Source organism: Physcomitrium patens, chromosome 5, assembly GCF_059467195.1.
Source record: "Physcomitrium patens ecotype Gransden chromosome 5, ASM5946719v1, whole genome shotgun sequence".
Lineage (NCBI taxonomy): Eukaryota > Viridiplantae > Streptophyta > Bryopsida > Funariales > Funariaceae > Physcomitrium > Physcomitrium patens.
Window position 1 is genome coordinate 6,144,109 of NC_143414.1, and position 23,753 is coordinate 6,167,861.

Consider the following 23,753-nt stretch of genomic DNA (forward strand, 5'->3'; position numbering starts at 1 on the left):
TGAAACAACCGCATATAGAAGTTGTATTTTTGTGGAGCGTGTATTAATATGTGATTGCACTTAATTGTTGGCAAGCTCAAGTGACCCCCAACATTTTGGATTCATGTGCTTGTTGTGCCACAAATGTAGACAAGACTAATATTTATCAATTCTTTGGATGTACTCAAGCTCAACTAGCTGAGTGCTTCACATTGACAGTGCTCTATTGTTTCTGAAGACTAACTCCAAGTGCTGGGCTATGGTATATGCTTACTTGGCAACAATGGTTGATAGAGTCCAAATTACCTCATAAACTTAACTTAAACCAGTGGCCATATTATAGTCACTTCGCAGAGGCTCGCTCATTTGGACATGCTGGATCTCATGCAATGCCAGGGTTTTCAGCAATGACCAGTGGACTAACAAACAGATTATGGCCATGATTTGGGAGATGATCTTAGACCATGGCTGCACAGATTGGCTTAGCACCACCAAAACTGATTGAGGCCCATCCTGATCACACCACAAAATTCTTGGCCCAGTTTGATTGACACTGGCTCCCTTCTGCTTTCTTTGCAACCCAAGAGGTGCTCAAGGTCACCTCAAGATTAGCTAGGCCTCAGGCTGAGTCTTTTCTATATCCTCATAAAATTTAGAAAATACACAAATCTCTTCTGTCAGGGGACTTTTCCTCTAGGTTCTACGTATGTCTATTCTCCTATGGAATAAACACACATTTGGTTCAAAAGGAATTTTAAAAAATCAAAAAAATAAAAAAATCTATCAATCAATAATGGTTGAAAAACTACAATGATAATTCCTGGACGAGCATTCATCGCAGACTTTTCTTTCCTCGCATGATGTTTCGAAACCCAGTTGACCCATATTATATTAAAAAAATCATATACAAAAGGAGATAATAAAAGGAAGCGTAATTTTCTTTCATTAGTTGAAGAGAAAGAGGAGAAAGAAAAAAGACAGGGAAGATGGAGCGCGGGTCGGAGGAAGAGAGCCAAGGGCGTCAGAGGAAGAGCTATCATTCCCGAACGGTGCACGCATTCCACGCCTTCTCGTGTCTTCTAATGACTTCCAGGCCCTTTTCTGCCAAGGAATCCACCGTTCCGCGTCCACGCCCCGCTTGCTGACATGGCAGGTCGAGTCCAGCTCACCACTCCCCCCCGGATGACGACCGTCCAGGCTGGCAGTCCTGGGAGGCAGGAGGAATTTATTTTGCAGCGAAAGAGCAGGGTATTAATATTGCCCTTTTGGAACATTTTGGACTCTTTGGGGTGAGAGCAGGATTTCGTTTTTAACTATTTATTTATATTATTTACTTTAATTTTTTCAACCCCCATTTCGTACTGCAATGGGCCCATGCTCATTGGGGATGGTCACCGTCCCTCTTTGGAATATCAGCATCTCCACTGTGAGTGTGTGTTGTTTTATTTTGTTTTATTCTAATATGATATTTTATTTTATTATTTTTTACGGAATCCAACTTACTTTTATTCTCTTTTCCTTTAGTTTTTAAAAATTTTCATATAGATATATATAGGCAATAGGACCACTTTTATTTATTTATTTGTTTTTTAAATGCCTCAATTTCATTATGAATGAACTATTATTAATAATAACACAGAACATTATAATATGTTTTTGTAAAGAGGTTAATGAGTGAAGTCCAACTTGAGTTTAATGAACAGTTTTTTAAAAATAAACAAATAAATCCTTGTAACGAATAAATTTACTATACTATCATACAAAAACATTCAAACAACTTGTCTATTTATTCATGGCTCAAATTTTGGGGATCAAAATTAGTTGAAACAAGTGGTTTGATTTTATGATATTAACAACAATAATAATAATGATTGTTGTTGTGGATATTTGGGGGGGGGGGCAGTGAGTAGCATCAAATCTTAGTTATAAGCAAAATAAATTCATAATTATTTCACTTGTGCGACCTTGTACCAAGTACTTTATTTTGTTTTGTTTGACCTTGTACGAAGTACTTTTTTTTTGTTTTATTTTTTCTTTACAGGTTTTATTTATAATTATCACATAAAAAAGGTTGGAACCCAATTTTGAATAAAATCTTTTGGACCTGTGCACAACTTTATTAGGAACCCAACCACACAAACATCAATCAAACAAATAGATATCTAAAACTATTTAAAATCCATGGACAAGAGGTTGAACCAAATCAGACACTTGTGTTGCTCCCATCTAAATAACTGTGCTGTAATGGTTTTTAAATGGAAGACATCTAAACAATATTCAGCATGGATGACAGAAATTTACCTTGTTTTCCAAGCACACTCATGCTCTTGATTTTCATCCATGGATAAATTGAGAGGGTGTGAGTGGGGTGCAAGGCCATCAAATCCCGCAGCAACATAGACTCATCATTTAAGTCAATCATACAAGCAAGAGAAGCAAATGAATGGAAAAAAGTAAAAGGTATTAAAAGTAAAAAAGTAAAAAAGTAAAAAAAATTGAATAGGCGACAGCAGTATCAGCATGATGAAGGAGGTTGGCAGAGTTTGATTTGCTTCAATAGAATTGCATTTTGTGGATTGTATCAATTGTATAGAGTCTGACTCAAACTCATAGGCATTCTGCACAAGGCCCCACAACAACATACACTCTACTTTTTTTCTATGGGGAACACACAAGTGGAATAGTTCTCCAGAGAAGGGAACTCCAATATGGACAATCTTTGACAAGACAAAGAAAGAGACATTGGTAGGAAGGGAAAGAATAGGTTCTGATAGGTATCAGATCAGGGCCTAGATCTTATTTCCCAAACCATTCAGGAACTGGGTTCAGGTGGTCAAGAAGGGCCTGTAATCAGAATATCATCCAATAGCTACCCCCCCCCCCTACCTGATAGTACAAACTTTCCCGTATCTTTGCATTCCCCTACACTTGCTGAATAACTCAAATAAGGCCTGATAGATAAAGACATTGGTTGATCGAACCAGAAGAAAAATAAGAAACTCACAGCATGTTAGTAGAAGAGAATTGTTTTTTTTCAACACACAAACGAACTCATGTTCATTATTTATCACCATGCACCCAAGGACACATGTTTACTGTATGTTCTATTGAGTAGGGAACTCCTTTGGCATTCAATACGTCCCATTCGTCTCAATATATTATTTTATTCAATGACAGCGGACTTTGCAACGGTAAGAGCCAAATTTAATTAGGGCAAGTTACTAGGCCGTAGCCACCCCTGTTATCAGAATTCCAGGTTTCCTGATAGTGCCCTGGTAATGGCTACCAGAAGTTGCGGCAGTAGTAGCCATTGGGCTCCGCGGCGTCATTGTAGCGGTGTTTGGCCGGAAAAGGTACCAAACGGATACGATTTTGCAGCAGGTGCAATCTAATCTGTGCCACGGTTCCAGTCATGATCCCTAGAATCGCAAATCCCTGCTGCACATTCCTCCAGGTTTCAATCCATCCGCTCCACCAGCAACTTGAGCCGGCATGTGCGTATTGTCTCTCTCCACCCTCGAAGCTCGTGTTGATCACACCCCAGTAAAGTTATATATATATATGTATATGTACATATATGTGTGTGTGTGTGTGTGTGGGTGGGTTACGTCGACGAAAAAAAAATACTTTCCCACCACCGAAGCGTAAATTCAGCGGTCATTTCTGCCTTGTGGCAGGCACAGAAACGAGCAACGAAAGGGTACCGTCAGACGAGTAGACGAAAGGCAGAGTAAAACTTAATGGAAAGAAATAAGTAGACCAGTGAGTAGTCGCGGATTTTGGCATCCGTGACGCCTCAAGAAACATGAGCCGGAGTTGGGCAGGAAGAATGCACCCTCACAGCTCAGTTAGAAGTTCCAGCTCCCGCCGATGTGGCACTGCTCACTTTCCCTGAGACCGACCATTGCGGTGAAAGTAGCCTTTTGTTTTTGTTTTTTTTTTGCATCATCCGGAAGACAGACTCGTGGTCGGCCATCCCTCATTGTTTTCGAACATATCGAGGTTTTTAACTCACTGTATTCATTCCGCCTAACGACCCATCGATCAGCCCGGCCGTAGCCCCAACAGCTATGAACAGTCCCCCACCCCACCCACCCGCAATCCTCAAACTCCGAATCGATCGACAGTGATCTCCGGTGATCTGCAGCAGGAGTGCGTGGTTGTCAAATTTGGCAGATTCTATAGTAAATTGGTCACAGTGGTACGGTGTGGCGTTGATGAAGCGGGGGCGAGGGCCCCATGATTGGTGGCCGCAAGCAGTCGCTCCTACAGTAATCCGGGAAAAAGATGGCTCCATCTCCTTGAAGAGGCTGTCACTCGGACGAAGATTATACTAAAAAGAATTGATTATTTTTTGCAGTCGATGACGGTGGCTTACATGTGAAGGGAACCACGGGTGACGCTGCAAATTATCTAGGATCTCACTATCAGTGGGAATCAACGTCTACGTCCATCGAATTTCGCAGTGATCTGCTTTTATGAGGAATGAAGGAAAATCATTCAGGTTCATGCTCTGGCTATAATTCGCCTCACGACTGACGTCGCAACAAGATTAAAATGATTGTAAGCCTCCGATAGGGATTGGTGCATTGGTATCCGAAGTACAGTGATTGAATTTAAGTTTGATTGAGAGTAATTTTCGGTGTCGCCTCACTTTCTCGACGTAGAGATTCTAAATCTTCCAACTTGACCTTGAGTTGAATTCCTGCGCGTGTGTCTCCGCAAGTGGCGTCGTGTGTGCTGATGTGGTTGGTGCTTACCGTGACAAGTTCCACAGTCTACTCCTGTTAGTGAACATGGTTTTGACGTGTTTATCTGCTCACGTGGGATTGTGTGGTTAACTCATGTGTAAAAGTCATGCCACGAAAGAGCCTGGACACGAAATTCCAGCCGTTTCAGACATTCATCAACAAGGAATGGCGTATTTGGATCAACTGAACAATTTTCACGGACATGAAGCTTAACTCAGGGGCAAGTTGAGTGAAGGAAAGTCTATTTCCCGAACCAGTTCATTTACTACATATGAAACCCCACGAGAAAGAGTTAAAAACAGAAAAAAGATGTCATCGTTGTTTTTGCGCTGTCTAAAAAGACACGCCTGTTACAGAGTTATCAGTAGGATTGCTCGGTTCTCTTAAGTGTCTCAAGCACAGGATCAGATTATGAACGATTACACGTCTCTGGTTAATTCTCGATGGAATTCTCAGCGTTGCAACGAAGCTATATATCTCCCAGAGCATCCGGTTTGGCAGTCATACATATATAAAAAATTCTTTAAATAATGCTTGTATATTAATATAATTTAAAATAAGGTTTCAATTAAAAGATCTTTTTTTTTCAAGCAAAAAACTTTAATCTTTTCTTAGAATGATTAAAGAAATAGAATTATAATATCAACTAGATTTAAAAGAATTATGTTGTATATATATATATATATGTATATGTATATATTTAAATAAAAAATGATGTGGCTATCTTTTACCATTTTCTAATAAAACTGTTTATACAATTTTATCATTTCTGTACTCAAACATCAAGGTCTAAGTTCAATTTTTTCTTTTATTTTAATGACAAAGGGATCAAAGCTTAAGTATATAAATTATTGTTTTATTTTTTATTTATTAATTATTATATTATTTTTTTTCTAAAAATACTAAAATAATTTATCAAACTTTACAAATCATTCTTTCAAGGCCAATCAAGCCAAAGAACTAGATAAGAAGTAGAAATCAAAGAATAATTGGTTCAAGCCCAATTAAAGCTACAAAGTAATCTTTAAAACTTTATAGCTCAATAAAAGATAAATTAATATAAATATATAAAAATAAATTTAATAACTAAAAATAAGATGTAATAAAAGTAGAAGTATGCAAAAGATAGAAAAAACATAAAAATTACTTAAAGATAATAATATAACATCCAAAAAATTTATGACGAATAATAAACATGGTATTAAAGTACACTAACAAAGTCTTATTAAAGATGCAATCATTTAATACTATGGCTATTAGATGAAAAAGAAAAAGAAGGATTGTATTATATAAGAGCTTAATTGAAAACATCATAGAAAGTTACTTTTAATATATACATAATAATCAAGGATGTAGAAAAATTAAAAAGTATGAATAATTCTTTTTGCAAAATAGACTTCTACTTACTTTGTATGGCTAAAAATAAGGCAAATAGAGTAGATTAGAAAAATAAATGATATAAACATCTTCAGAAGAAAGGTAAGAGTAGTTTTAAGGAAAATTTACCTTAAAAACCTAGAAATTGATATTTGAAAGGACTAATTATGAATTAGGGTTGAAATCAAATCCCTCGGCCCAAAACTACACACCAATGGCGATTCTGGGATTGTTTAGGTAATTGGAGAAGAGGGTCTAAGAGCAAATTAGAAAGAGATTCTTTTAGCATTGAATTTGAGTGATTTGAGTTTATAGTAACTTTGTAAAGGCTTTGCAAAGTTAGGGTCATTTTAAGGTGACTTTGTTTTTTTAAAGAAATATAAAGGGTTTATACTTTGGAGACTTTTGTAACATTGGTAGTAGATCTACAAGTGATTTTTTTTGGTTGTGTGATTATAATTTTTTTTGAATTTGTGCAATAAATTTGAACTAAATTGAACAATTTATTTGAATGTTTAGAAATATTTGAAGTTTGATTATGATTTTATTAGGATTTTTTAAAGATTTGATTTGATTTTGATTGAGATTTAATTCATGTGTTTTAAAGAATTTTTAAGAAATATTTTAAAATCGGTTAGAATGTGATAAGATTAATCTAAGATGTTTCTAAATTTAATAGGATGTATTTAAGATAATTGTAAGCTTACTTGGATTATTCAAGAATGCCAAAGGATGTTTCTAAACACCTTATGCATTATTTTAGATTCTAATTCAAATTTTAAGGCAAATTCAACTCTACCACAGTTAGATGCCTAATGCATTTCCAAATTAGTTTTCACATAACATAACAACACTTGTTATAAAATTTGTGTAATGACATTATAAATATATACTACAATTTGCCTTAATATCAATTTATAAAGTTCTCTAATATCTCATACCAATAACAGTAAAAATGAGGTCATCTCCTATACCACTCAAGTTCCTAGTTACACATTACATCTCAAAATTGCATCCCCTGTGCCATGCTTTAGCTGCTGGGTGGTCGACTATGCTTTCACTGTGCCAAATGTGTGTAAAAGTTGGCCTCTACTCTAATGCACGTATGTAAAAACATAGTCTCGAATTCCGATCACCATCAATTAATGGTTAGGCACTAGTATCGAAGAGCCCATGAACCAGGAGCTTTACTTGAACAAATAAGCTAATTGAAATGTCTCGGTCATGGTAATCTATGCAACAGCACCGAAGATTTTTGAAGTAGCCAGATTTATCAACTTTTTAGTCTAAGCACACTTTACCACGCAACAGGCCAAGCAAACATGAAACGCACATCTATTTCGATACTTCAGCATTTTTTACGGAAAAGAAAGGTGCAGGAATCCACCTAGGACTTAAGAAACACAATAGTTTGATTAAACCATAGTGCGACCGTAACAAAGAGACTATTTAAAGACTTATTTGTTCCTCAAAAGATGTGACTTAGAGAAACAATTAAGTTGTAACTTCTTCTCTGTTCTCAAACACTGGTCTATGTCCTACTGGTACACAGCTCTACAACCCTTTTCTACAAAATAAGAGCACCATCGCAATCTAATCATGGTAGAACAATCATAATCATAATGTCAAGCTAGAAACTATGCCCAGACTCCCTCAAACAAAGGCCTAGTAAGCTTTTCATGGCCCTTTGAGCTTACCACAAGATCCATCAAATCACGCACTTCCTTTGACAACGAGTCAGAGATCTCAAGTTCAGCGTCTACCTCAGCATCTACAAGCTCATCACGGGCCGAAATGAGAAGAAATTCAACACCTTCGTAATTGAGAAGGTCTGGAGGATCGACTGGCACGAATCGTTTGGGTCCCATCTTTCCCAGCATATACGCAGGGAGAATGGCTTGCCGCTTGCTTCCTGGCTGCAAAGGCTCTGCCTGCTTAGGGTTCTTCACCTGACACACAAGGATGCTGGTATATTAATGAAAATGATAAAGAAATTTGAGGCTAATTATTCCAGGAAAGAAATTGATTTTCTGCATGATAAAAAAAGAAAAAAAGAAAAAAAGAAAAAATCCCTCAGTACCTGAATGACGAAGGATGCTTGTGTTTCAATGTTCATTGCATCCTGGGGACCATGCTTCTCATGTTGTCCAGGATGCTCAAGCTTGTAAACCAGGTGGATGCTTGTTTGCTTGTTATCTCGGTGATGTCGAACAATGCTATACCTCCCTTCACCCACAGGTCTGGCTGCTGGGTTCACTCTATAGCCACGCGTCTTTGTGTCGTATTCCCCTGCAGGTATCCATTGAATGAATTAAATTTAGGGTAAACGTCCGTTTCAGTTGTGATGTTTGTTGTGCTGAAACTGAGAATCTCAGATAAAATCTTTATATGCAACAACAACGCTAAAGTTCGACATCTTAACCAAAGGAGGTGCACAGATCCTTACCTTCAGAGAGCATTTTCTTGAGATCCTCAGGGTTCGAAGTGATAAGCTCCACGAACCCCCAATAAGGTCTTGACTTGCCCTTGGCCGCATCAGGAAGGCTTTTCCGTCCCATCACAATATATCGAAATAGATGCTTCTCTCCGATCTCGACCTTCTGATAGTTGCAAAAATTTAATCAATCAGCACAGCCAAGTTCGAGATCGGAGAGAAGCCTCTTATGTGCAATATTATTCTTAAACCTTTTACTCGAAGAAGTAATAAAAAAGTAAAAGCCCCCCTTTCGCAAGTAGAAAGTTCAAGTCTAGATGATGACCACACTACCTCCAGATCTTGGTTTTCTTTCTTTGCAGTGTCATCCTCGTCCCCTTTGTTGGAGTAATCTTTCTCTTCCCCTGTAGTCTCCTTGGACTTTTCCTCAGTGCTATCACCTTCTGCTTTTGCCTCTTCCTCTGTCGCTGCATCAGATTTATCTGAGCCAGTCTTCTCGTGTCCTTCAACCACGGATTTTTTTTCTACTTCAAATTGCCCCTCCTTCCCTGCAACATGTTCTAATTATTAAGCCTTTTTCTTCGATAAGATTCTGCAATTTAGAACTTTGCAAGATCCAGAATACACAGTTGTGAACCATTTTTTTACTGAAGTCTTAGGCCGCAACATACATACGTCGATCATAAATAACAGCATAAAAGTCCTTGCATGAACGAAGCTTCTGAAGATAATCTACCCAAAAGCCTTCAAAAGGGTTTGCCAAAAACCGATGTGCCGAGTCCTCCTTACAACTGATCAGATATCGTATAGTGATCTTCGTAGGATTTCATAATGTACCTGTATCTGAGCTTTGCTTCTCCTCGATTCCTTTTTCAGCAACCTGAGGTCGAAGCACAAAAATCATGCGTTGGACATCATCCCCAGTGTGCGGCTTCTCGACTCCAACTTTGGGTTTGAAGAAAAAGTAGATTTCTCCCTTCTCCTGCTTCCCCATGTTGCATATTTAGTGCTCGAAAATTAGGGAACGGTAGTCTGAAAATACTACAGAGTAACAAAAATTGAGGTATAATCGCGTATGACCTTCGCACATTCCATTTCTACGTGGTCACCAAAGATGACCTTAAAGCCGCACTGAGTGACTTGGCAATCAACTGCCATTGCTGTTAGGGAACCACATCCAATGTTCATTACATGCCATCGATGACTGCATTGTGCTGAAAATGAAGACTTAGACTCACCATGCTCAGGAAGACCTGAATCATTCCTCCACACTGGAAAAAAAAAAAAAAAAACAAAACAAAACAAAACAAAACAAAAAAAAAACAAACAAACAAACAAACAAACAAACAAACAAAACAAAACAAAACAAAACAAAGAAATCAAAACCAAAGTTCTCTTTGAATAAAATCGCACATTGTTACAGTGGAATGCAATTACGACTAATCTATGTTCTTGGCCTCACCCCCGCGTGCTCAATTTAACCTTCCGGACTCAAGACAACAACATCAAACAACGAAAATCTGCCACCAGTTTTTCACACTGCCTTACTGCTCATCACCCCGCCCATACATACTCACTCCCGAAATGTGAAAATGGAGGAAATGAAGCAGAATCGGAACTTCCAATCAGTCAAGCTGGTGACAAAAAGAGACGGCATTGATCGACACACATACCAGCACAGTGAAGGAAGTCGACTCCTGGCTCCCAACCTCATTCGTTCTGCCCATTTCCACCGCTTTCACCCTCCTTGCGACTCCACAACCTTCACAACCACAAAGTCAGGAAACCGGATCTCCACAATCGAATACCCAAATGTCGCTTCGTCGGTATAATTCGTCTCCCTGTTCAGTTACAAGATCTCTCTCTCTCTCTCTCTCTCTCTCTCTCTTGGATCGGTTTAGATGCATCGATCGACCAAGTCGCATGCAGTGAGGTCGCAGCAACAATTTCAGATTGCGGAAAACGGTGTGAGGCCCATGAATCGAGAAGAAATTGTGGCGTTGAGGGAGGAATTCGAGCTCGACACATGCAGCAACAGCAAGCATTTGCTGCCGCCACCTGCTGCAGCGACGCCGCGTCTTCGTCCCCATTCCAACACACTCCAGCCACGTGGATGTGAATGAATGAATGGATGGATGTGTATTTTACGAATGAATGAAAATGATCGGGGGAGGATGTCATCCCTTTTCATGGTGTGAATTTATTTTGTTTTAGTTTGAAAACTATGAAGGTTTTTATAATGCTTATTTGAATAATTCAATCAAAATTTGATTGCAAATGTATGAATTATGTAAAAACGTGTGTGTGTATGTATGTATAAAGAAAGATTTCATGGAAGATCTTTATTATTTAAAAAAAAAAAAAAAAAAAACATTTTGAAAAAACCACATAAATACATGGAAATCAGACTAAAATTTTAATAAGAAAATTAAAATATTAAAAAAAAATTAACAAAATTTTGAACCTTTTACCATATTATTTAGAATTCAATTCTTTAGATTTACAAATTTTAAATGAAAAGTGAAGTATGAAGAAATATAATTGTTTATCTATATGCCTATAAATATATTTATATATGTATATATATACACATACACACTAGTGTATCAATCCATCAAATCAACGAGGAGAATGAACTTTGTTTTGTATTTGTTTTTGCTACATTTTTTTTTTAATTCAATAAAATAAAATTTAAGTAGTAATAACACTCTTCGAAAAAAAAAAAGAAAAAAAAAAGTAACTCAATCATAATCATGCTTTTTAATTTTGAAATTTTGAAAATCTAAATCGACATATTTTGAATTGAAAGAGTGTTAGAGAAATCTACTTTAAATTTTTGAAAAGTCTCAAAGGACTTGAAAGAACTTCAATGATATCATTTTAGATTTAATTTTATCATTAGATACAAAAAAGCTATTACATTTTACTTTGCTAAGTAAAAATTTAATATATTTTTATTATTTTTATTAGTAATAATAAAAATAATAAATAATAAATAATAAAAGATAAATAAAATTTTGAATATCAATAGAATCATTAACATTTCTTTAAGGTTGTTACCAAAGAAAATTTTTATTTACTTCAACAACTAATGAAGCTAATATTTAGAGAAGTGCATTATAAAAAGATAATATATAATAAAAAAGAAATATATGTTAAAAGAAAATACATATTTTATATTTTAAAAATATAATATAAATTTTTATGTTATAAAAAGGCAACATATGTTAATGGCCAATAAATAGTCATTGGATGAAGTTACAAGTTAATTTTAGAGTGAAAATACTAAAATATAGTCATTATAATAAAAAAAAACTAGATTATAAAATTATAAAAGTTTTGGTAATTTTATTAATATATTTTATTTTTAGATAAAAATATATATATGACTTTAGTTGCTACAAAATTGTATTGATAAGATTATAATACATCTTGTATTTCTTCTCTAACTTTACTATGGCAACAAAGTCCTATAAAAGCATTTGGAAGAAGCTCTAAAAGTTAATAAATATTCTAAAAGCTAAAGAATCTTTGATACTTAATTTTTTAAAAATGTAAAAATATTTAAACTTTTTTATAGTAGATTGTATAAAAATTTAAATTATTTAAAATATTAAAAAAGAATTTGGAGGCTTTTAATGATCTATGATAAAAAAAAAAAACACAATTGTTTATTAGTTTTTAATTTTTTTTAAAGGTGCTTAGAGCTATGATTTGTTGTAGGTTTATAAAAAATTATTAATAAAGTACATCTTTGTAAAACATCATATTTTCTTCTATGATATAATTAATTTTTATATAAAAAATTAATCTATATGAAACTATCAAAAGATTGTATATATATATATATATATATATTACTATATACAAAGATTTTTTTTAAAAAATAAACCAATTCTAGAAAATAATAAAATAATTGTCAAGACTAAGAATGGCCTTACTTTTATGTTAATATATACTACATACCATAAAAGATATGTTGAAGCTTCCTAGCAACCATTTCATTAATAACAAAGTTGTCTAAATTGTAAAGTATTTGTGAAGTTGCTTCTTATAGTTATATAACTTATAGAATAGATTTTTATAAACCCATGGTATCCATGAATACTTATAGATGTAAATTGTATCTGATAAACTCATACAATTACAAGCCTCAAAATATCCTACAAACAGACAAATTTTGAAATTTAAATATGATTAAAAGAAAATTTAATTTTTAGAAAAATATTATTAATTCATAAATAAAAAAAACATGATCTTTGGTAGATTTGGCCATGCCATTTATATCAAATAAAAAATTTATACTATTAAGAACTAGTATTTTTCTATGCACACTATTAACTTTTTAAAAAAATATAAAAAATAAGAATTAATTATGGATTATTCATGGATAAAAAGCTATTGTGATTTATTAATTTATCAAAATTTAATCTTACTAGATAACCACTTTAAAAAGATGCACATGTTTTTGGAAACACAAAATAAATTTATTAATGTACTTGATGTACATTATGAGTACTGTACTTTACTCGTAATATACTTTGATGTTATTTTGAAACATGAGTCTTACAATTACTGTGTGGAGTAGAACTTTATTTGAAATTTAGTAAAACATCTGTTGACTAAAAACTAAAAAGAAACCAATAAAACAGACAAAAAGAGAAACCCATGTACAAACAATTTTAAAACAAGTAATATTAATTCAATATTGTTCTCTCTAAAAGAAAGTCACTAACAGTTATAACTACTTGAAAAGCATGGGCCCTCTTCAGTTAAATGAGTAAGTTAACAAAAGCCTGTCGAGGTCATGGCATGTCCACGGTGGTCAAGCGAGGCGAGTGGATAAAACCCCTTTCTCACTGGCTCCGGAGCTGGACACCTACGTGGAAAACATGCGATGAAGGGTAGCGCGATCTCGCCAGGTCTCGGGTTTCGCGGTTGACCGGAAAGAAGAAACGACTAAATTTCATGGAATTCAAGGAGTAGGGCGTGGAAACAGTGGGCAGAATTCAATGTTAGTGGGCGAAAAGAAGTTGACGACCACCCTCGCAACTCAGAAATGCAGCACAAAATTCATGATCGTACCCGAGATTCCGACCCTATCCATCTCCATCGCAACGCCTCTAGGCCCCTGATCGAAAGATCGAACATTCTCTCGCCTGTCCTCCACGCTTCGCACCATTTATACAGTGATATGTCATTGCAGTGTTCAGGCTGTTGTTGGGTTGGGTCAAAGTCTGGCCGCGAGCAATGCGTGGTCGCGGAGCATGAGAAGAGTGTGGAGTCGCCGTGTTGTACTTTAGAACTCGCCGTCTAGGTTCAGATAAGCGTTTGTTGTGATGTTTGAAGGTTGGTAGTGTAGGTTTTGTGGACTGTTCTTGTTGTTGTTGTAACCGCTCTCGTCCTTCGGGTGCTCATCCTAGTGGAGGCTGACTATGGCCAGTGTAAGCTCCAAAAGTTTCGAATCGCTCACGGCTGATAATCTCGACCCCAGGTTGACGAAACCTCCGAGCGGCCAGAGGGTGGTTACTGACGGATTTGATGTTCTCAACTTCATAGACTTTAAGTGGGACGTAGTTTCTACTGCCGAGCTTGGTGGCCATTTCCTCGTTTTACCCAAGACATGCCAAGTGAGAATATTTTCTGATGCTCGCAGTAGGATTTCAATGCAATCTAGCATATTTGTTTGCTTTCTAACTGTTTCTAGTTTTACGTGCGTATAAACGCCTGTTTGTATGTCGAAACTAGTTTGAGGAGTTTATTTACCGTGTATGCGTGTGTGTGTGTGTATGTGTGGGTTTGAACGACTTGCAGCCATTTGGAGTCCTCCATGGCGGCATCACGGCCTTCCTGGCAGAAAATCTGGCAAGTATGGGAGCGCAAGTGAATTCTAATTGGGCCAGAGTTGCAGGGCTCGACCTGAACGTGAACCATTTGTTGTCGGCGTCAATCGGCGAGACGGTCTACGTCAGAGCCACGCCTCTGCGGGTCGGTAAGAGGGTTCAGGTCTGGGATGTGAAGTTCAGCAAACCTGTGCAGTCCGGAAGCCTTGCTACCACCACAGAGATGGCCACCACAGCGGTTGCGCGCCTGACTGTGTTAGTCGGTTTGCCGGGCGTTGAGAAGGCCAAAGACGGAAACGAGAAGCTCTTGGCCATCGCCAAATCCATGAACATGGTGCTGCCTCCGGATGAAATCACGCAATTAGCTTCCAAACTATAGGCAGCTTCTTCAAACCTGTGCAGATTTGTTTTTATAATTTTACAGTTTCTTCGTTCCACTTTGTAATTAGGGCTTGCAACTGCAAGCACGCATGGTACACACATGGAGGCTCGCACAACTTGTCACAGCAGCCCAGACATGCTGAGGCTTGGAGCCAAAACACAGAGGGCTTAAGGTATTATTTAGAGTTTTACAGTGCGTTTAGCAATCACTAAATACTCTTGGTGGTCTACGTGCATTGTAGAGAATTGGAATGGGATCCGTCCCTTTTTGAATTTGCAGAGCGTCTAGACAAAGTTCGATTTTTGGAAGAATTTATTCTCAACTAAGCATTATCCATGAGACTCACCACAGCAAGGCGCTACAACATTGAGATGGGCGTATTCCACTGTTGGCTGTGATGTTATTGAGTGACAGTACGATTTTTGCGCTCGTGCTGGGACCGCCTGCGCGAAGACAACAGTAATCGTGAGACTGTGCCTCAAGCGGAAAGAAAAACACAACATCCACGATGAGGCACAAGACTGTCGATAAACGTGTTACATTCATTTGACACGCAATCCAAACCTATTTTATAAGAATAGTCTTCTACGAGTCTGAAAAAATGACCATTGCGTGACTCATTATCGAAGTACAGTGCTGGGCACGCAATAAGCATGTGAGCATTATTTCATAGACTACTCAAACCTCTCAAAGGTAGGGATAGACCTCTGAGATGCTTTGAGTAGTCAATGGAATAATGATGCTGTCCATAAACTTGATGTGTGGCTATCTACCGTCTGAAGCTTCAAGGGGTGAGCTCCTGCATCTTTTCCTAACGACCAGAATAGACTTGATGTGGACTGATATGAACTAATCAACGCTGCCAAGGCCTCACTGCTTTGCAGCTCATCTCTGCAAAATCTTATCAATCCTCTTTTGTTTCACCACCCTTGTTGCTTTCAGAGCAATTCACTGATGCTAAATCAGAGCTCGATACTTCCAGGGAGAGATGCGCATTTGAGGCTCTTTCACTTACCAGTGGCGGTGACCACATTTACTACGTAACCTGCATTTCATAGGATGATAATTCGAACTACTAGAAATTGAAGCCCGGATAAATAGTATTCACCCAAATTTGACACCAAGGTCTCCATCTATTTGTAACTCCACGTATATCATAATCTTATGTAATCATCGACTACTTGTTCCGCGAGGTCAAGTAATATACTTGAACTTGCATCAACTCCTAGATACCTGATTTGGATTTGATATTTCCAGTCTACTCACATAAATTCTCCCGCTGCTCTATCCCATTAACAAGGATAACAAAGCTAACTTCCAACGTCTCAAAAGTGAGTGGTGTTGAGTGCAAATGCATAACTGTTATTCTATTCTGAAAAGGTGTAGGATTGGTTGCCTCTGGTGATATATTTTATCAGAAGAAAAACATGTGAATTTTGTAATTTAATAAAATTCATCAAAACTTATTGATGTATATATAAAAAAAGACGTAATAGAAAATGGAAATAAAAAACCTATGTATATATTTATTAATAAAAATAGAAGTAAAAAATCCATATAACTTTACAAGTGTCAAAAATTAAGGCAAGTTTTGATCTTTATGTCTATAATAGAATGAGAAATAAAGAATAAAATTTATAATAAAAGAAGAACTACGTCCAAAAGAAGTAGAATAAGACTTTGGTTAATTAATACAAATCAAACCAATAATTACTTAGAATATCAACTTTTATTTATTTTTTTCTCTAAGATTATACTAAATATAAAATATTTTTTGTATTTAAATACTATTTATTATTTTTATATATTATTGAATTAAAATTATATTTGTATAAAAAATATTGAAAATTATCAAATAATTTATTTTATATTATGTGATATAAAATAAATATTAATAATAATACAATAATTAATAAAAAAAGAAAAAAGTTTTTAGCTATTCAATCAATCAATTTTTTAAAAAAAGATAAATTAATAAAATACTATACATATATACATATATACATACATATATATGAACTAATGAATATAATTGTATTTTTTGTAAAAGCCTACTTTAATTCATAGATGGTATTATGTATCAACAAAACAAAAAGATGGTATTATTAAAATATATCACTAGTACATAGATTTAAAAATACTATCTATGAATTCCAACCATAGAGTTCTAAGATATAATTTCTATCTAAAATTATGTTATAATATTTTTTATGTATAATAATAGAAGCATAAAATATAATATGATATTTCAATAAATTGTTGCAATTATAATCAATGTCAATAGATATAGATTATTAATTTAATAGAAAAATAAAAAGATATATGTATATATATATATATATATATATATATATATATATAATTTTTTTCTTTCTAATTAATTTTATTTAAAAAAATATTAATTCTTAAAGGTTCTTAATTATCAAAACAACAAACAATACCAAATACTTAGATTCTAATAAGAGTAGGTTCTTAAAGTTTTAATTAATTATTGGAGCTTTATAGTTTTTACAAGATTGATTATTAAAAAAGAAAATATATATATATATATATATATATATAAACATAACATATTAATAATTATATTACAATAAAATAATATAGAAAAAAATATTTTTAGAAAGAAATATATATTTGAAAAAAAAATTCTTTTAAACAAGTTAAAAATAAATAAAACAATATATCTTTATACAAAGAAAGTTAAGTTTTGTAAATTAGTTTTTTTACAATAACATGTATATATATATATTTTATTAATTACATGATTTTTATCAAATTAGGATATTATATAAAGTCTAAAAGAAAAAAATTTAGAAGGCTATTTAAGAAAATTAAATTAAAGAATAACCTTAAAATTTGATTTTCATATACTAAATAAAATTTAATACTTTTTTAAGAGAAGCTTAAGTATTTTTTAAAAAAATTGTTTAAAATTTTAAGTTCTCATTGAGAAAAATTATAACTCAGAATTAAAATTTAGCTTTAATTAGGATCTAAAGAATTGGTTTTGACATTACTTCCTTGATTACTCAATTGTGTTACTTTGTTATTTGAAAAACTTAAAATTCTGTAAAAACTTGTCAAACCAAGAATTGAGGTGAAAGTAGAATGCATATTGTAGCTTGTGTTCTTTATAATAGGTGTTGCAAGTTGTTGTAGAAAGTGTTTCACGATATAATTGTTGTCACAATCACATAAGAACTTTGTTAGTGTTGTTGAAAACCAGTGTTTCTACACATATAGTTGCAAGTTTGCTTGAGATTTTTTAATTATCTATTGTGCAATTGAGATTTCAAGTAGAAAGAGAGTTTTAAAAGAAATTTTAAAAGAGGGGCACCCACAAAGACTCGTAATAGAGGAGCAACAACTAGTGGATGTCACAGGGCAAATTTTGGAAAATCAGTTGTATTATACCACACAAGAATAGAATTCAAATCTTTGTAATTTGATTTTTCATTATGACAACGTTCCAAATCATTTAGCCAAATCCATAGAAGAGTGGTTTAAATTGCAGTCTTTTCAAGTTCTTGAGTAGCTAGCTCAATCACCAAATCTAAGGTTACATGATCACTTATGAGCACTTCTGAAATGCTAATTGAATAATTGTGACAAAGCTCCAACTCAAATGCTGCAATTGTAGGAGCAAGAGGTTGAAGTATTTTATACAATCAGTGTTGAGAAGTGCAAGAAACTTTGTAAAACCATGCTCAAGTGTTTTGCAGCAGTTTCAACCTCATGAAATGAGACTTGCATGTAGAGAAACCCAGTGATAAAAATCATATCATTAATCTGTTGATTGTCTGTATGTGTCTGTGTGTACAAAAATAAATGATGTTGATTTAAACCTAATTCATGTTTTTGATAACCTTCAGCACTCCTTTTAATGAATCGTATATCTTAAAACACTTCATATTATGTCTACATATACACACTAGTATATTCACAATCAATAGAGAGTTATCTTTGAATGCTGCTTTTACTATGTTGGTGACAAATTTATATCTGGAAGTTGTATTTACAAAATTGAATCTTCCGTAAAAAAGTGTACCAAATTGTCCTCATGGGTAAGATTCCAGGACTGCTGACAAAGATACCAGACACAATTGGACTTTGTTTCACTCATTGAGCTCCCATGTAAAACAACATATTAGCTCCATTTCTATGCAGGACTAAACACTCCACGCATTCATTTTTCTATCAAATATGCTAGATCATGGAAGGAACCCTCAAGGTGGTGCATATTCAATACGGAGAGCAGCGTTGCCGTAAAGCATTCAGTTAGGTTCTAAATGAAGAGCTGCCAAATGATAGTGGCACACATGGTCTATGCAGATAACTGTCGCTAATTACGAGCATAAGCTCCCAAGTTTCATATCTAGCTTCCGCAACCTTCCAAGTCGATGAAAAGAAAAACATGGAGTTACTGACATGCAACACACAAGCTCTGTTTTGTGTTGAGCATCTCCTAATATATACAGACAGAAGGTTTGCAGGTCCCCATTGCAGGCTTTCGGCAAATGCCTGGTGGGGACGACTGGAGACCAAGCCCTGGTAATTATGTACATACCGACATTGCTGAAATCAATGCAACCCAAATGGGGGCAAAATGGCTCCTATACATCTCATTCTGTAACTGATCAGATGTGTCTAAGTTACCAATTTAAACTAGGAGGGCATTGCTTAGGTTTGGGTTGGTTTTGCCAATTCTCTACTCACTTCGTGGTTGATCATCTTACTGGCTGTAGGGAAAAGTTAAGTGATCCGGTTGTCTCCACTGCGACTTCAGCTCATTGATAGCTTTGGTCGCAGCTGCCGCCACTTCCGGATTTGAATCCGTTGATAATCTCTGCCAAATGCATTCAATTCCAGGGTTCAGAAAAGTGAGTAGCCGCACAATATTTGTGATACTACTTAAAACCGCTAAAAGTACATGATCAATCTCTGAAGTTGAGCACTACCTGAAGTGCACCCATCCCAGCATTCCCAAGCGTCCATAGAGATGGCGCATCAGCTAATGCACCAGCCAACGCAAGACTGCACACTCCACAAGTTTTTCTTCAAAATCGAAGTACTTAATACATAGAGAAACGTAAACAACCACACGTTGTGCATACATCCTTTGGAAACGAAATACTAAATGCGTGTACTGACTAATACTCCACTTGAAAGGACCATAAAATTGAAGACATTGACTCCAGAGTTGTAGGTGAATGCAAACCGACCGAGTCGCAACATCAGGAGAGCTCGCGCTCTCGGTCACTAACAACGCGCCACTTCCACCATCAACCTCCTCCATGTCCAGCAGGGCAGCTACAATGAATTCTAACTGAAATTAAACCAAGCCAATATCTCATTACACTTCGCAATGAACGCAAGCTAGTAAACCTTGGAGTCAAACCTTGAGCAAAAGGTTCATGAGATATCAAAATAATATGGAAATACAGGCTGCACTTTAGTTTTCATGCATACAAACAAAGGTGTAGACAAGGAATCGGCTGGGCCACACACCTCATCCGGGTCGGTACACTCCATACCCTCTGCCTCCACCAACGCCGACGCCATCTTCAAGCATGCATCCTGCACATTATGTCAACTGCTGATCATTCTGATCTGATATACGACCCAGAGTAGTGAGCAACAGAAAGACTACAAACTTTCATACATAGTAAACTACTGAATACATATTCTATTTGACTACATTCGAGAATCAAATTTGAGGTGGAAATTGTACATAAGAAACAAAAACAATGAACTCAGCAAAAGCTCTAGTAAAAAGCTAATCAGATTAGTTTTACACCTACACAATCTTGTAGGTTTGGCAAGGATGGGCAACCTGAATTGCTGTCAATCGATCTGGCATTGGATTACTTTTTCGCAAATAGCTCCTAAAATCTTGACTATCGTCTGCTGCACCCTCACTCACGCCAACCTTTCCAACATCCACCTGTGCAGGCTTGTTCGACCTGCAAATCTAGTTAAAAACGAGAATGACTTTGATAGTCTTGTAGCTATAATCAGAAATCTTTCGAAATCATATATCTCATACTCAGAGCACAGATTATTCTGTGACTTCAAAGGGTATCCAACTATATTTTGCTGATGCGATGCGGGACACCAAAATGCTGACCTTACTCTCAAAGTGTTGACCAGGGCATCTCGAACATTCTTGACTACTTCCAAGGCAGCATAGAGGTCTTCCATAGCTCGTCGACGAGCTCGTAGATCTACCAAGCGCAGATCCGCCTGTTATAGCAACACGGGGACCATAGTATCAAAACGGGGACCATGGAAGGTATTGCAAAAAAGATGACTTCAATCAAAGGTTGCAACTTTTAAGCAGAAGGTGACTCACACATCCAACAAAAGCACAAGAGATGCTAAACAGTTAAAGCTCAGCAGAGATGACCCTACATCCAAAGCCCCATCACTCCAATGTTCTTCCGCTGCATTGCTCAGCTCCATAGATGCACTCTCCGTCAAGCCCTGTTTAACAAAAATATCTCAGAATGGGGATCTGTGATCGACCATGATACAGCGAAATTCGAAATGATTCGCATAGTTTCTCGGACGCTAATTATATAAGTTGGGGAAAGATCCTTGGCCAGTGAGCACAACCATGTCCATGAAGGTCAGATGTAATTTCTCATCTGACGATACATCTCTCTGGATTTCAAATAGGACATGAGAACAGAGCTGCCACAAACTTACCAAAGCAATATGACGAAGACGCATCATCTTCTGGCGCGCATTAGTGTCCAACTTCACCACATCCTCCCGTGCACGAGCTGAGTAAATACACGTCATGACGTTGATATAAATAACATCTCACTAAGACACGATTGTGTTTTTAGGCATCAAACAATACACTAAGTACCGAGATGCACATTCGTCAATTTAAGAAATCATGAAACAACATTTCCTTCGATGAGCTTCTAATCTTACCGTCAAGCTTCAAGAAACCTGATCCCAGAAGTGCAACATCCTCACGAACTCTCCTATCCAGACGCAATATTTGCCTGAACACGTTAAGAACAAGAAAATATTACTTTAACATGATGAAACTCATACATTCAGAAGTGCTCTCGACCTTAAACACGCTAATCAACACAAGTTGCGAAGATTCAGATCCGATACCGAACAGCATCCAAATTGTCAAACGATTTAAGCGAAAGATAGATATTAGTTACTAGCATACTACAACTGAACTCAAGGACAGTTCTCTTGGAATATTCGTCATGCACACTCTTTAACTTGTCAAGATGATATTCCAGTCATAGAAGATTACATAGTTCAAATAGATACATAAATAAATAGCCAGGAATAAGCACCTGGATAATAGATGAAAGTCACTGCGCGCTCGCTCATCAATATTCTGCACAGTAGCACGCACCAGCATGGCATCATTGAAGGCGCAGCGAGCTGCTTCTGCAGGTCCACCAACATTCCTTGCCGGCAGTGGCACGACAGTTTTTTTATCACTCATCATGCACACCTTTTCATCAACTTTCGCATCGCCCTTCATTTCAAATCGACATCCAACCCCAATCACCATATTTCTCTTCCCTTTGCGATCCTTACTTCCTCCTTGCGCACCCATTAGTATTTGTGTACATGCTTCCCTCAGGTGAGTAGAGGCTGAGAGCGACATTTTCTCAGAGTGAGTGTGGGGCGCCTGTCTGTCCGTTACTACAGCCTAAATCTCAAGCTTGAGAACACTCCATAATTTTGATCTAGCTACAAATTAGTTGAAATTCCAGCTTGCTGAACCCAAGACCGTGTGTGGGCACTTGCCCCTCCAGGTCTGGCGGGCAGAGCAAACTCCACAATCAAAGACAATCCGGAAATATGAGAATAGAAATAAAGTCCTTGTCTGTCACTTGAGGGTTCAGGCCGTATTTACTGTGGCTACCAGATGCCCACTTCATCTCCGTAGGGTGGCTTGCCCCACTAGTTCAGAGGCTGCATTTCAATACCTCGGTGAACACTTCAAATCCTTCACCTCCCTGCATTGTGAAATCAAACTTTTGCTCATCAAAATTCACTGAATTGGCAAGCAACATCAACTCTGGAAACAATGGCGAAAGAGAAAATAACGCAGTGGTTGTCGTGATCAAGGCATCATCAAAACCAGAATGAGGAAGAAAGTAGTACTTGAACCACTCAAAAATAAACCAGGTGAAACTTACAGCACAGGCTACCCAGAAATGAAAGACAAAAAAAAAAAAAAAAAAAAAAAAAAAGTGCTGCAAGTAAACATCGAAATCCAAAGAATGAAAATTGTTCGTAGCGATCGTGCTCACCATGTACATCTACGGATTCGCGTCACCTTAAATCAGTCAAGCGGCTCAAATTGCGCTCTCGCAAATTCCAAAACACAAAAAACTAAGAACTCTTTAGGAAACAAAGTTCCTGGATCGCATCAAACGTGATCGTCCTCTCCTCTCACGCTCTAAACCCCCATCAACACTTCAGACACCTCTCAAGAATCCTTCAAGTTTAAGTTGTTGGGTTACCCAACTTCTGATCACACCTCTCTGAATGACCAATCCACTAAAGGGGCACTTACAGAGCCGCACAAGATGTGCCACCCCAAGCACAAATAGAACCAGATCGGATGCAGATGGCTTCAAGATTCCGCAACCAGCGTTGCAAATAAGAAAACTGAGGGCTGGCAACAATGGGATCCTCCCACACGACAGCATTGATACTGATCTACCGAAACAAGTTCCGAATCCGCAACACTGGGAAAAAATACCTCGCCCAGGTGGATGAATGGCGTGCGTTAAAGTGATTCTCCGGGATTCCTGTCTTTTCACGAAGCTCTGTTCATCGAGACAGGGGATGTGAGCATGGCCCTCCATGACTTTCTCGCACGACATCCTGCCACATCTCGCAATCTGGGCCAGTCTTTGGGAGGGTTAGTGGACTGCGAGATTGGGAGGCAATTGCTTCTGAGACGCAAACCAGCGTCACATCTCCCATTCTCG

The 23,753-nt window shown here is 36.6% G+C and overlaps 3 protein-coding genes and 1 long non-coding RNA gene across 7 annotated transcripts; 1 reads left to right on the plus strand and 3 right to left on the minus strand.

Moving 5' to 3' along the window:
* Positions 1–7,501: 7,501 nt before the first annotated feature.
* Positions 7,502–10,587, minus strand: LOC112282179 (uncharacterized). Its single transcript, XM_024519528.3, has 6 exons — positions 10,215–10,587; positions 9,379–9,523; positions 8,875–9,089; positions 8,554–8,707; positions 8,188–8,396; positions 7,502–8,056 (listed from the first exon to the last, which is right to left on the minus strand). Exons 1-6 carry the CDS (start codon positions 10,266–10,268, stop codon positions 7,745–7,747), a joined length of 1,089 nt encoding a protein of 362 aa, XP_024375296.1. The 5' UTR covers positions 10,269–10,587; the 3' UTR covers positions 7,502–7,744.
* A 2,526-nt stretch (positions 10,588–13,113) lies between these two features.
* On the minus strand, positions 13,114–13,766 carry LOC149989247 (uncharacterized). Its single transcript, XR_016502889.1, has 2 exons — positions 13,627–13,766; positions 13,114–13,500 (listed from the first exon to the last, which is right to left on the minus strand). It is a non-coding gene; the product is annotated as an uncharacterized LOC149989247 (long non-coding RNA).
* Positions 13,766–15,116, plus strand: LOC112282853 (1,4-dihydroxy-2-naphthoyl-CoA thioesterase 1). The gene is made up of 2 exons (XM_024520947.3): positions 13,766–14,171; positions 14,356–15,116. The coding sequence occupies exons 1-2, from the start codon at positions 13,977–13,979 to the stop codon at positions 14,761–14,763; spliced, it is 603 nt and encodes a 200-aa protein (XP_024376715.1). The 5' UTR covers positions 13,766–13,976; the 3' UTR covers positions 14,764–15,116.
* Positions 15,117–19,026: 3,910 nt separating this feature from the next.
* LOC112282021 (senescence-associated protein AAF, chloroplastic) lies at positions 19,027–23,476 on the minus strand. 4 transcript variants are annotated; one of them, XM_024519133.3, is made up of 12 exons: positions 23,067–23,467; positions 22,259–22,769; positions 22,095–22,138; positions 21,709–21,782; positions 21,475–21,551; positions 21,178–21,249; positions 20,899–21,009; positions 20,600–20,737; positions 20,275–20,343; positions 19,989–20,092; positions 19,725–19,800; positions 19,027–19,612 (listed from the first exon to the last, which is right to left on the minus strand). In XM_024519133.3, exons 2-12 carry the CDS (start codon positions 22,412–22,414, stop codon positions 19,499–19,501), a joined length of 1,035 nt encoding a protein of 344 aa, XP_024374901.1. In that variant the 5' UTR covers positions 22,415–22,769; positions 23,067–23,467; the 3' UTR covers positions 19,027–19,498. The 4 variants fall into 4 exon arrangements, with proteins under 4 accessions (XP_024374901.1, XP_090106468.1, XP_024374899.1 ...); XM_090250342.1 differs by having other exon boundaries at positions 20,600–20,729; positions 20,894–21,009; XM_024519131.3 differs by having other exon boundaries at positions 22,095–22,769; positions 23,067–23,476.
* Positions 23,477–23,753: the final 277 nt, after the last annotated feature.

Excerpts from the sequence above, each read along its gene's own strand:
- LOC112282021 (XM_024519131.3), bottom strand. The coding sequence starts at position 22,414 with ATGTCGCTCTCAGCCTCTACTCACCTGAGGGAAGCATGTACACAAATA. Across the intron at positions 21,783-22,094 it reads GACTTTCATCTATTATCCAG|GCAAATATTGCGTCTGGATA; the intron begins GTGCTTATTCCT and ends TAACGTGTTCAG. Across the intron at positions 19,801-19,988 it reads TCTCCTGATGTTGCGACTCG|TCTTGCGTTGGCTGGTGCAT; the intron begins GTCGGTTTGCAT and ends TGGAGTGTGCAG.
- LOC112282853 (XM_024520947.3), top strand. The coding sequence starts at position 13,977 with ATGGCCAGTGTAAGCTCCAAAAGTTTCGAATCGCTCACGGCTGATAAT. Across the intron at positions 14,172-14,355 it reads TTTTACCCAAGACATGCCAA|CCATTTGGAGTCCTCCATGG; the intron begins GTGAGAATATTT and ends AACGACTTGCAG.
- LOC112282179 (XM_024519528.3), bottom strand. The coding sequence starts at position 10,268 with ATGGGCAGAACGAATGAGGTTGGGAGCCAGGAGTCGACTTCCTTCACT. Across the intron at positions 8,708-8,874 it reads AAGAAAACCAAGATCTGGAG|AAGGTCGAGATCGGAGAGAA; the intron begins GTAGTGTGGTCA and ends TGCAACTATCAG. Across the intron at positions 8,397-8,553 it reads CAAGAAAATGCTCTCTGAAG|GGGAATACGACACAAAGACG; the intron begins GTAAGGATCTGT and ends GGATACCTGCAG.